Source organism: Chamaea fasciata, unplaced genomic scaffold (genome assembly GCF_029207755.1).
Source record: "Chamaea fasciata isolate MVZ Bird 193981 ecotype frontalis unplaced genomic scaffold, bChaFas1.0.hap1 SCAF_14, whole genome shotgun sequence".
Lineage (NCBI taxonomy): Eukaryota > Metazoa > Chordata > Aves > Passeriformes > Sylviidae > Chamaea > Chamaea fasciata.
The window spans coordinates 2,443,130-2,455,705 of NW_027094099.1; the positions used below are offsets into that span (position 1 = coordinate 2,443,130).

The 12,576-nt window shown below is 52.5% G+C and overlaps 1 protein-coding gene across 7 annotated transcripts in view; it reads right to left on the reverse strand.

The window, feature by feature from the left end:
- Nucleotides 1-1,181: 1,181 nt before the first annotated feature.
- The window catches only part of NEO1 (neogenin 1), a 168,742-nt gene continuing 157,347 nt past the window's right edge, over nucleotides 1,182-12,576 (reverse strand). For 5 of the 7 annotated variants that reach the window (XM_066196689.1, XM_066196688.1, XM_066196687.1 and 2 more), the window contains 7 exons: nucleotides 11,823-11,970; nucleotides 10,085-10,323; nucleotides 9,480-9,572; nucleotides 7,538-7,696; nucleotides 5,817-6,053; nucleotides 5,182-5,318; nucleotides 1,182-3,771 (listed from right to left, as the gene is read on the reverse strand). In XM_066196689.1, the coding sequence (XP_066052786.1) occupies nucleotides 3,688-3,771; nucleotides 5,182-5,318; nucleotides 5,817-6,053; nucleotides 7,538-7,696; nucleotides 9,480-9,572; nucleotides 10,085-10,323; nucleotides 11,823-11,970 (1,097 nt within the window). In that variant the 3' untranslated portion in view covers nucleotides 1,182-3,687. The remainder of the gene's footprint in view (nucleotides 3,772-5,181; nucleotides 5,319-5,816; nucleotides 6,054-7,537; nucleotides 7,697-9,479; nucleotides 9,573-10,084; nucleotides 10,324-11,822; nucleotides 11,971-12,576) is intronic. The other 2 variants (XM_066196692.1, XM_066196691.1) reach the window with 1 other exon arrangement.

Genomic DNA, 12,576 nt, shown 5'->3' on the forward strand with positions numbered 1-12,576 from the left:
AGGGGCAGGGGCTGTGACAGGGGCAGGGCTGTGACAGGGGCAGGGCTGTGACAGGGGCAGGGCTGTGACAGGGGCAGGGGCTGTGACCGGGGCAGGGCTGTGACACGGGCAGGGCTGTGACACGGGCAGGGGCTGTGACAGGGGCAGGGGCTGTGACACGGGCAGGGCTGTGACACGGGCAGGGCTGTGACACGGGCAGAGCTGTGACAGGGGCAGGGGCTGTGACACGGGCAGAGCTGTGACACGGGCAAGGGCTGTGACAGGGGCAGGGCTGTGACAGGGGCAGGGCTGTGACAGGGGCAGGGGCTGTGACAGGGGCAGGGCTGTGACACGGGCAGAGCTGTGACAGGGGCAGGGGCTGTGACACGGGCAGAGCTGTGACACGGGCAGGGCTGTGACACGGGCAGGGGCTGTGACAGGGGCAGGGCTGTGACACGGGCAGGGCTGTGACAGGGGCAGGGCTGTGACACGGGCAGGGCTGTGACACGGGCAGGGCTGTGACAGGGGCAGAGCCGTGACACGGGCAGGGCTGTGACACGGGCAGGGGCTGTGACAGGGGCAGGGCTGTGACAGGGGCAGGGGCTGTGACACGGGCAGGGCTGTGACACGGGCAGGGCTGTGACACGGGCAGGGCTGTGACACGGGCAGGGCTGTGACAGGGGCAGGGCTGTGACAGGGGCAGGGCTGTGACAGGGGCAGGGGCTGTGACAGGGGCAGGGCTGTGACACGGGCAGGGCTGTGACAGGGGCAGGGCTGTGACACGGGCTGGGCTGTGACACGGGCAGGGCTGCTGGCCCGGGGCTGCAATCAGCTCGGGGGTGGTGACAAGGAGACCGGTTACTGCACTTCACAATCCAGATGAAGTCCAATATCCCACGGTTATGGAATTGTTTTGTCATTATTTCCCAGTTTATTAAGGCTATTATTCGTGCTTTCACTGATCTGAATCCCTTCCTTCTCTGCTTGCTGATTAAAAGGTGATATTTTTACTGTGGAGCTTTGAAATAGGGAGCCAGGAGGATGCTCCAAGTTCAGTGTCTGCACAAAGCCTGAGGGAGGGAAGAACGGTTCTCCTTGCTTTGGAGGACACAACCCACAGCAAGGAAAACCAGGGCAAGGAAACCCCCAGACCCGGTCACTGTACCAACTAGGAATAATTAAACAGACTCTCCAAGGTGCTCAGGAGTTGATTGGATTAAAAAAAGTGTATTGGATGCCCAATACAAAATAATAAACATGAAGTTATTAAAAAAAGCCATAGAGGATACAGCAAATACTACAGAAAAGCAAAAAAAAAAGAAACAAACCAAAAAAATTGTACAGAAAGGTTCGACATCTACAGCAGTCCTTGAAATTCTTCTACATGAGAATCATAAAACAATGTACAGGTTTGGTTTGTTCCTTTTCCCCAAATGTCTGAGGGAAGCTGTCACTGCACAGCTGGACCATGACACTACAAGGATACACAATGTTCCAAAGTTAAAATCACAGGATATGTAAGAAAACGTAGCATTAAAATGTGAAAAAGTGCAATACAGATTGTACACTGAATCGAATAAATGTTTTTTCTTTTTTTTTTTTTTCAGTATAACCTTAAAAAAACCAACTTTGAACAGTTGTTTTATCATTAAAAATATTCCCCCTCCCCAAATTCAATGACAATATTAACATTCATGGTGTTCTACATAAGGAATATTCACAAAGGCCCCCAGCTGGGAATACTGTGTGTGTAGGATGGCATTTCTTTGGGTATAGGTAAAAAATAGGCAGAGGAACAGGTCCACACCCTCCTTTCGGGCCAGGGAGTGGATTTTATTCTTTAAATACATGTTCTGTAGCTTATTTTGCCCTGAATTGTCCTGATCAAAAGTCCAAACGTTAATTATCCAGGTGGCCCATGGTGTTACAATTTATTTAATTCCCTCCCCTCCCTCAGTAATAAATAAATGCAGGAAATGGCCCAGAAATGACAACACGGAGTCCAGGAAAAGAAAGGAAGTGACCCCACCCCCAGCTGGGGATTCTGCGGCTCTCCCTTCTCCCAGTGACAGGAGATAACAAGAAGCAAAATTCTTTTTGCCATTTCAGTGGGAATCTCCTGGTAGAGGGGTGAGCTTCCCAAATCCAGCCCCTGAACCATCAGGAATTTGAGATTCCTTTTATCCTAGAAGTGAAATTGCACAGGAGTTCGTTGGCAGCTGGCTGGGGTTTCTCTCTCTCTCTTTTTTTTCTCCTCATTTTCCTGAACTCTAGCCCTTTTTTTAATGCAGAGAAGGCCAGAGCCAGGCAAGCCCTCAGAGAGAGAGAAGGAAAATCCCTTTTCCTTCCCCTCCCTGGAGCTCCCTGTTCCCTCTCCTCCCTTTCCAGGTCTGTGAACAGCACCTGGCTCTCCAATTCTGGGTTTATTTTTTACATGGTTTCCAAAGTGTAAAAAAAAAAAAACAAAACACATTTTTGCCTTGTTTTGTGTCCCAGGAATCCTTCAGAGCAGGAGTCCTGTTGGGATGGCCACTGGGACAGGACCCTGTGGACACTCCCTGCTCCCCAGGCAGGGTCTGGGCTCTTGGGAATGGGAAAATCCTGAAGTTCTCTGAACTTCAGCCCTGCAGCCTTGCTGAGCTCTCACTCTGCACTTCCAAGGCTCCATCTTTAAACCAACAGAACAGCTGCCAAAAGAAGTTTCCTGTGGGATCACCTGGACAGGAGAACCCCAAGTCCCAGCAGGAATTCTCTGGATGTTCCCAAAGGAGACTCTCCCTGCCCTCAGTGACCAGACACACAGTACAGCTGAAGATGTTTCCGTGTTCTTCAGTCTTCCCAGTCACTGGAAAAAGACAGGAAAACAACAGGAATGAACCCTCCCCGGGATCCCCTCCCCCAGCTACTTCTCCCCCCACTCAAAATATTGAAACTGCACAAAAGCGACAAACAAGGCTCTCCAATTTACACCTCAATTCAAACAGACCGGGAATCTCACAGTGATGAGAGGAGAAAAGTCAGGCTTTTAATAATTATAATATAAAAATAATAAAAAAAAGCTTACAAAGAGCAGTGCAGCATCCCAAAAGGCCATGGATTAACTGCCAGAAGGGGACGTAATTATACGCAGAATAAAAAACAAAACGGAACAACCCACACTGGCAATGAATTTTCATACACAATAGAACAAGCAGTCAAACCTCAGCCTAGGCTGTGGAAAACAACAGTTTCTCCCTTTTTTTTTTTTTATTACAATATTTTTTTTTCCTTTTTATAAAAAAAGATAAAATAAAAACACAAATAAAATTGTACATAAATGCCAAATGTCCAACACTGAAAAGGCAGGGCAATCACACCACTGAGACAAAACCTGACCAGAAAAAAAAAAAAACCTAACGGCGAGTCCACTTTGCTTTGCTTTTTTTTTTTAGTCCTGCTGGATCCCAGCCTGGCTGGCGTGGCCCATCCTGCTGGGCACTGCTGGAATCCCGCGTGGCTCCACTGCAGGACGAGGCTGGTGACACTCAGGTCACCTCCAGCTGCTCCCTCTCCTCCTCCCTCCATCGCTCTCATGTGCTGTCCCTCTTTCTGGTTATTTTTTTTTTTTAATTTTTTTTTTTTTTTCCTTTAGCTTTTCCTCTGTACAATTCCTTGTGTTGCAAGGCTGAGTCCGAGGCTGGCGGCAGGTGCGGAGTCACGTGCGGGCGGTCACGCCGTGGTGATGGCGTTGAGGTCCTTCATCAGTCCTTCCAGGTGGGCCATTTCTTTGGTCAGCTCGTCTGGCTCGTAGCTCTGGGGACAGGGAAAGGGTCACTCACACACTGCTGGGGCACACAGCCACCCCAGCAATGCTGCAGGTCCTGACCTCGCTCGGGAATGGGCGCAAGTGGAGTCACGGACCATTACACCAATTAATAATGTGGAAGATCCCTCCTTGCCAAGTGCAGCTCTTGGGGCAGCTGTGGCTCAGAGCTCCACTGCTCAAGCTCTGTTTTCCCGTCTCAATCCCTGCCTTTGAACCAAAGCAGGAAGTTGAGAAGGATCTTCCCAGCTTTACAGGAAAGAAGGTCAAAGGAATCACTTCAGCAAAGCTGTTCTGGGATCAGGGCAGTGGCTAAACCCACACATTTTTAGGCTCAGCTGTCTCGTTTCTGTGGCCTGGCTCATCCCCAAACCCTTCCTGCCCAAGTTCTTCCCGGTTCTGAGCAGTTTTAGCCCTGACCTGTTCTCACACGCAAACCTCCTTCATTTCAACAGCAAAGAACTTCCAGTTTACCAAACCTCTGCATTGTGCAGCAAAACCATCCCGGTCCTGTGCCCAGCACATCCTGACTGGGATAAAGAGCAGCAGCTGGAAGTAAACTCATTCCTTGCACTCATTCCTACAGGTACTCCTGAAAACTCAGAATTAATTCAAACCACTGCCCAACCCTGAACCCCGTATTTCAATTGGGAATTTACATTTTAAAACTCATAGTTGAAACAGTAATTTAATTTAACTTTTGTGCTGACTCTCCCTTGCACTGGTAAATTAATGAAAAAAAGTATTAATGGCACTATTTAAATATTACAGATTAGTTGAGGAGTATGGGTTTGGTACTGACCAAACAAAATTAATAAAGCAGGAGAGACAGAAGCACAAAAAGGCACCAGATCAAGTTTCCAGACCAGCTCATACAGAAATAAAATCAGGAGAGTAAAAAACATGTGACAAAAGGACAACGAGGAAAAAAAGAAAAGTAAATTCCCAGTGAGCATTTCCTGTAGCAGTGATGCAGCTGTGAATATCTGTACATTACCAGGTGACACAATGGCCACAGGAGCAGCTCCTTGGCTTGCAACTGGAAAGGAAAACGGCTCTTCCAGTGCCAAAACATTCCTGAAAAGCTGCTTCCATTCCAAACACTGCTTAAAAACTCTGCAGAGATGGTGAGTGACACTGGGAATGCCCTGCCGAGCTCAGGAGTGGCACTGGGAATGCTGTGCAGAGCTGGGGAAAGGCACTGGGAATGCTCTGCCGAGCTGGGGAAGCTGCAGTTGCAGGATTCAGCAGCACCCTCCCTGCAGAAGGCGTTTCCCCCCATTTCCTCCGCGGATTCCCGGGCAGTGGAGCTGCGGGAGCGCACACCTCTCTCCCCTGTGCCCTGCAGGGTCCTGCAGAGCCCCGGCCCTGACCCTGCCAGCCTGGGCAGGGGCACCTACGCTCTCCGAGTCCTCCAGCATGCGCGTGGTCTCCTGCACCTCGGGGGCGCTGGGCACCACCACGGGCATGGGCGGCCGGGTCCTGCCCAGGGTGCCGATGGACGCCGTCTTCACCGCGTGCACGGGGTGCCCGGGACCTGCAAAGGGTTTGGGACGTGGTCAGCCTCGGGTCACTGCCTCTGCTGCCTGCTCAGGGAGCTCCTGGAGGGAGCAGAGGAAGGACGGGACACAGGGAATGGCTTCCACTGCCAGGGCCGGATGGGGTATTGGGCAGGAATTGTTCCCTGGGAGGGTGGGGAGGCCCCGGCACAGGGTGCCCAGAGCGGCTGTGGCTGCCCCTGATCCCTGGAAGTGCCCGAGGCCAGCCTGGACAGGGCTTGGAGCAGCCTGGGCTAGTGGGAGGCGTCCCTGCCCGTGGCATTGGATGGGCTTTAAAGCTCCCTTGCAACCCAAAGCAGCCTGGGACGATTCCATGAAGGAAAAGGATTTTATCAGGAGAAAAGGAACACTTCAGTTACGGAGCGTTGGCTTTGACTTGTCTTACCCCACGTGCAGAAAAATGACGCCAACAAAACTCACCCCAGCCTCTGCCCTCCCTTTGCCGGGCAATCCCGAAATCGCCGCTTGCCCCTCACCTTGCTGTGTCAGCAGGGGGGTGCTGGGCAGGGCGGGGTCGAAGGGGCCCCCGGCGGGGGGCACGGCGGGCACGGCGAAGCTCTTGAGGGGGTGCGAGGGGCGCACGTGGGCCGTGGGGGGGCCCTGGGGCTCCTCCTCAGCGGGCAGGAACGGCCCCTCGGGCTCCGGCAGCTCCGCGCTGGGCACGGCCGAGGCCGCCGGCATCGTGTCCGTGCTGGGCGTGTTCCGCACCGACTCTGCAACACACACAGCCCCCACCAAGGTTATTCCCGACCGGGACGGGCTCCAGGAACACAGGGACATGTTGCAGCGCATCCTCACATCCAAGTGGATGTTTCCAAAGCCTTAGGGTTTCAGTTTCACCCCTGACTTTTAAGGAAGAAGCACCAGAACTTTCTGTTCTTCTCTCACCGTAACTGGCCCAGGGCCAGCACAGGGGCGCCGGTTGGATCTTGGAAATGTTTCTCGAAACCTGTAGCTGTTTCTGTTGGGCAGCAAGCCAAAAGCCCTCCTAAAATATTAAGCACATGAGAAAGAGCACAGAGGTGCTCGGTGCTTTTTGGGGTGTCGTAGCCAGGTGTAAGGGCTTCCCTGCACCTGTGCAAGGCTTTTGTTTTGTTTTTGTATCATTTGTTATTTTCTCTTTTATCAAAAACCTTTTGCTTTACAAAACACACCCGTGGAGCCATCTGACAGTTATTCTAAGCCATTGTGAGAAGTGCTGGACACGCTCAGAGACTGATGCACCTTGGTGAGGCTCATTACAGGCTGGCCTCAGGTCAGATTGTGTCAGGGACACAGCTCCTCTTGCCAGGGCTGTGCAGGGAATGAGCCTCCCACTCCGAGGGCACCATCACCTGAGCTGGAACTGAATGAGCTGAGTGATTGCACCTCTCCAGCACATCAACACTCTGGCATTGCAACAGCTCCATGTTCCAATCCTCTGACAAACAGCACAGGACACGAACTGCAGCCGCCTTTTACCCCCGAGTACCGAAGGATTGGCATTTTTAACAAGCACACAGCACTGGGGTGGTCACAGAGGAGCCACACTTGAAATCCATTTACTGGGACTCATGGAATGGTCAGGGCTGGAATGGACCTTGCAGCCTCAGGAACTGTTTTCATAAGGAAACAAACACTTTTGGCTGTGACACCTTCAAATGTTGACCTTAAAGCAGAGAAGCTCCGAGTTGGCTTCATCCCAATGTTACCCACGTGCCCATTCAGCAATACCATTGCTTTGGAATTTGTCAGAGCGCTGGAGACTTGGGTGCTCGCTAAAACTTCTGCAAATGATTCTGACCAACCCTGAAAGCGCTGCATGGAGATCAGCCCCATTCTCTGTGTGCCCCCACTGTCAGCAGCCAAGCCTGGACCTTCCTTCCCTGCTGGTTTCAACTTGTATTAATCAGGGGAAAAGTTGTCCCATGAAGCAGCTCAGAGTTGATGTGATGGGTCAGACTCCAGGGCCAGAGGCTTTAGCAGGAGGAATCCCTGTTTGGAGCTGCGTATAAAACATGAAAGCCCCTTTCCCAAGGACACCGACACGGGTGTCAAGGCTCAATATCCGACCTACCCAGGAAAACCCAGCCCATCCTGTAAGTTTATACTGAACCCATCCCTCATGGAACCCCAGAGAGGAGACTGACCCAGCTGCAGGCTCTGATTTGCAGGAGTTTCCCTCTCTGTTCCACCTCCCTGAGGGTTTTTCTCTCACCTGAGGAGTCGGCCCTGTCCGAATGGGACATGGCAGAGCCCAGGGGCCACGGGCTGAGCTGGTGGTGCAGGAAGCTGCGGGTTGGAGAGGCGAGGCTGCCGGAGTGGAAATGGTGGTGAGGGGGGTCGAGGGAATGGATGGGATGAGCACTAATCACAGCTGTGGATGAACACAAGACAGAGAAACACTTAACGCACACACACACACACAGAGGACAGCCTGGGGACTCCCCTCCCTGCTCCCTTCTCCAGCAGGGAGCCAGACCCTCGGCTGATTTACAACCCAGCTCAAACCTTGGGTTATCACACCTCAAACACGCTTGGGACAAAAATATCACCCAACTACAGCTCCAAAAACGGTGCCACCAGCTCTTAATTCACTGCTCGATTCCAAGGAAAAGTCCACAAGAAGAATAAAGAGAATTCTTTCTAAAGGTCTGTTATCCATATATAGTATGTTAATAAAGAGGAAACGAGGTGTGTTAAACAATAAACAGCCCTTTGCTTCCCCATCTCTTTGGAATTTCTGTATCCCAGGAGGCAAAGAAGGACGTCACTAGGTCCACACCGTTACAGCAGATTAGACTAAAATGGCACAGTGAATGACCCTCGTTCAGTACCGAGGAGGTAATTAATAACCCCGTCTGAAGGCTCCGGGGGGGGGAAGAAAGCCACGGGAGGTTGTGCAGGCCCAGAGCTGGACACATGGAATGGTCCTGGTGGGGCTCACGGAGAAAGGGCCCCACGTGCCAGGGTGAGCTCCCTGAGCACCTGCAGAGCTCACACTGAAGTTTCCACTGCCAGAAACCAGAGCCTGGGGGCCCCTGGAGCTCTCACAAACAGGAGAGAGAGTCCAAGTGTCAAAGGCAAGCTCCAGCCCTGGGCACCAGCAGGGCCTGGGCCTGCTCTGTGCCCCCACGAGCTGATGGAGAGGGAGAAGCACCAAGCGTGTCCGGAGCCTGCATGTGACAGGCACCTGTTACACACCCGTGTCCGACACAGGAATTTAGTGTGAAACTGCATCCTCCGGTCCCTCCTCACAAGGAGATCCGACTGCTTGGTGTAAAACCAAGGAACCAGATGCCATTCTTGGAAAAAGGTCATAGAACGAGACAATTCACAAACTGAGCAATCAGGACACTTGGAAAAGTAGCTGGAGATCAAAAACACCAAGCCCTCAGTTCAGCTTTTGATTAAAGCAAAAATAAAGTGGAAATGGAACGGACTACTCTGTAGTAATTCCATAAAACAGAGGGGTTGTGGCAGCAGGCACCTGGCTACAGGTGGAACACGATCACAGAGCTCAGGGAAGTCTAAAGCTCAGCCCAGGTGAGCTTGGTGTGATTTTACCTCCCAGTTCTGCCCCTGCACAGTAACTCCTGAGCTGCTCACTGGTGTTCTCACACAGGGTTTCAGTCTGGCTCTTCAGACGTTCATCTTGGAGTCATATGAGAACTCCAGATATATTAATTCCTAAAATACTTCATGGTAACAATGGTAATTTTGTTATCAGAGAAGGATCCCAGGGCAAAGAGGTCTCAAGGAGCTCAGAGTAAAGTCAGAGAAGGCTCTGAGAGCAGCAGCTGCAGAGATAAAGGGGATGGTGACTGCTTGGGCTGGGAGGGGAAAACCCACAGTGGGGAACCTGACAGACATTCCAGCTGTCTCCAGCTCCTATGGAACAGCTGGACAGTGGCAGAGTCCCAAGGGAATGACTGCAAGAAGCAGCCAGGCCCACAGGCTGTCCCTGGAGAGCCCCAGAGTGGGAGGGACAGAGCTGGACGTGCTCCTGCCCTCACCCCAGTACAGCCCCTTCTAACGTGGCCTCACTCTGCCTGCACCAGGAGGGGCTCAGGAGCCTCCCCTGAGCTGTTCCTGCTGCCCAGGATGGGATTTCCTGGGAGCAGGGAGTGGCTCCAGCAGGAAGGGAGGTGTTCACTTACGCTGAGGAGGCTGAGAATCAAAAGGCATCATCATCTTGGGCCTCATGCCCCTCCTCCCTGCCAGCGTGGACATGCTGTCCTCTGACTCGTGTCCTGAGGGGAAACAGCGATGTTACTGCTCTGCAGCCAGGCTCCTGCAACCACAGCAGCATCCCAACACTCCTCCCTCTATTCCTGCTCCCAGGCACGTCCTGGAGGCACCAGTGACAGGAACAGCCCCTTCCCCATTTGCTGGAAGGTGGGAGAAGAAGATGAGGGTGAGGATTTTTGGGAACTTCACGAACTCTCCAGGCCCCAGTGCAAACTTTTGGCAGCGGTTCAGCTCTGGGCTGAAAGGTCAGAAACAACTCCAGTGATTTAACATGAAGTGAGGTGATCTTCCCATTACTAACCAGTATTTACCAAGAGCATGTAATGCTAGAACTCTTGGATGCTCCATTTCCTCACTAAAACATGTGATCCAAGCTTCTCAGAGCCCTAGAAACCAGGACAAACCCAATTCACTACTTGGAAAATAAGAACAGAAAAGAGTAACATAATCATCTCTCAATCAGGTGATTCGCCCAGCCACAGTAAAATCTATTTCACTCCTCCTGGCCTCCCACCTCTGTAGGAATTCCGCCTCTGATGGATGTTGCTGTCCATGGAATTGTCCACCGGCGTGATGTCCTGGGAATTGCGAGGGATCGGGGTGTCTGTCATGATGGGATTGGGATCTGGGGATTTATCAATGGGTTTGAGCTCCAGCCTCTCGTGATGGATCCAAAGGTCTGGAGGTTTGACATCTTTGGAGTTGCCCTTGTACTTGTGGGAGCCGTTCACGGATTTGCAGGCGGCTCGTTTCCTGGGAAGGAAAGCAAAGCAAAGGAGATGTTCTTCACCTGTTGGAAAAGGCAACTCTTCCCTGGCATTTCCCTCAGGTCCTACACCCAGCTGGGCACAAGTTTCCCACCGGGCAGGGAGCTTTGAATTTCGCACACAAGCCTCACGGACACCTCAAAGCACATCCTGAACTCTGGCACCATGGAATTTCTCTCTGATGGTACTCCACGCGCAGCCGCGGCTCTGCAGCCCAGCCTTTGTTAGCAAGAACGAAGTTTGTGGAAATTCTGGTCATTGAGGGAACATTCCAATGCTGTGCCCATGTCCTGGACTCACCAAGCTCCAGCAGCAGCTGGAGAGGGAGGTGCAGCCAGGCAGATATCCCAAGAGGATGGGAACACAGGATTAATGACAGGAATGTTCCTTCCAACCCCACTCAGGCTGGACACATCCCACTGGGGAGGCTCCCACTGTGCTGAGCAGCAGCAGCAAACCATGGGGAGGCAGAGGCTTGGGATGGCAGAATTTTGGGAAAGCAAAATGCAGGTTTCAGCACTGCCTCCACGCTGACTCCTCACTTTGGGCCACGGCAAAGCTGGAGGAGGGGTCCCTTTGGGAGCAGAGCTCCTGGGGATGGCTCAGACATTGGTAAATGTCATCTCGGGCAGGGGTGACTCCCAAATCCTGCTCCCATTGGAGCTGATGAGTGACAGGGATCAGGTTATTCCCTGGCTGAGAACACTCAGAAATTGAGCTTTCACGGGGTTACTTCTGCCCTGAGAAGCAAACACATCTCCTGGCACTCCTGCTGCCCTGCCCCAGGCACAGCCCCAGCTGCCAGGTGTGCCAGGGCCAGCTCCTCCATCCCTGCTCCCTCTGCTGCGCTTCCGCAGGGTGCTCCTGCTGCAGCAACTCCACCTAATCCAACCCTGGCTTTTCCTCACTTCCTTAAAAATCTGGTTCTCGTAACAGCATCTTTTAAACTTCAAATACAGATCTGGTCCTTCAAAGAACACGCAGAGAGACCCCGCAGGAGCCCCTAAGGGGGAGCATCGCTGCTGCAGCATTAATGCAGATGCTCTGAGGGAAGAATTCAGATACAAACGAAGTGCTTTTGGAGCACTGCTCTAAGGAATCCAGCCCCACGTTCAGATTCCACTCCAGTGATCCTACTAAAACCTGGATCGTGTCAAGCACAGCTCGTGCACTGAGCCCACCCATGCAAGAGCGAGGAGCTGCCTGAGCTCTTGAGCTCTCCCAGCTCCCAACACATGGATTGGCTCCAGTTTGGAAAACTCGTAAATGACAATTTCTCCTTGGGGAAGCACACCTGGAAGCGCTGCCCCGATTTGTGTGTGACCTGATGACGGGCTGGGAACTCTGGGACACTGACAGGAAAAGCAGGCCTGCAGCAGCACCCACAGGCTGCGGGACTCACAAGGAATAAACCCTAAAGCACCATGGAGGATTAAAGACCAGGATTCCCTAAGGCGGGCAGGGCCCAGTCCCCAGCCCTGTTACTTTTTCTGGTGGGACGTGGTGCGGCGGGTGCAGAAGACGGCGACGATGACGACGATGACGATGGTGATGACGCCCACGGACACGATGATCACCAGCAGCATGTTGCTGTCCAGGGGGGACGTGGGGCTGCCATGGGGACTGTTACTGCCTGGGAGGGGTGGGGAGGGGAGAAAAGGCTCATTTATTACACAGGAAAAGCAAGCAGTGCCCACCAAAGCCACCGGGAATCCTGCACATCAGTGGGGGAAAATGGATCTCACAAGAAATGTTTGTTTCTTTACCATTTGCCAACTGTTTCTGTACAATTGTTCGTCTGGAAGTTGATTTATAGATCCATTTCCTACCAGGTCTATCACAATTTAAGTGCAGCCCACTCAATCATCACAAAAACCTCAGCACTCTCAGCAGAGTCACTGCCAAACCTGCAGCACCACAGGCTCCCCCTGGAGCCACCAAGCACTGGAGTTGGATCAGGAGCCTCCAGGGGTCACTTGGCTCCAAAGAAACCCCTTTATTCCACACCAGGGAGCATTCCCTGAGGACAAGAAATCCCAACACTCAGCACTGACCAGGAGAAGGAGCAGAGGAGGCTTTTCCTTCCTCATCTGTTCCTACAGAATTGATTTCACACCATGCTGGGAGCAGCTCTGGTTGTGGAAATGCCACAGGGGCTCAGCCGCAGCAGGGACACCTCTGCAAGTGTTGAAACATCCCCTGGGTGACCCCAAAGTGGAACCAAGGAGAAGCTTTGCCC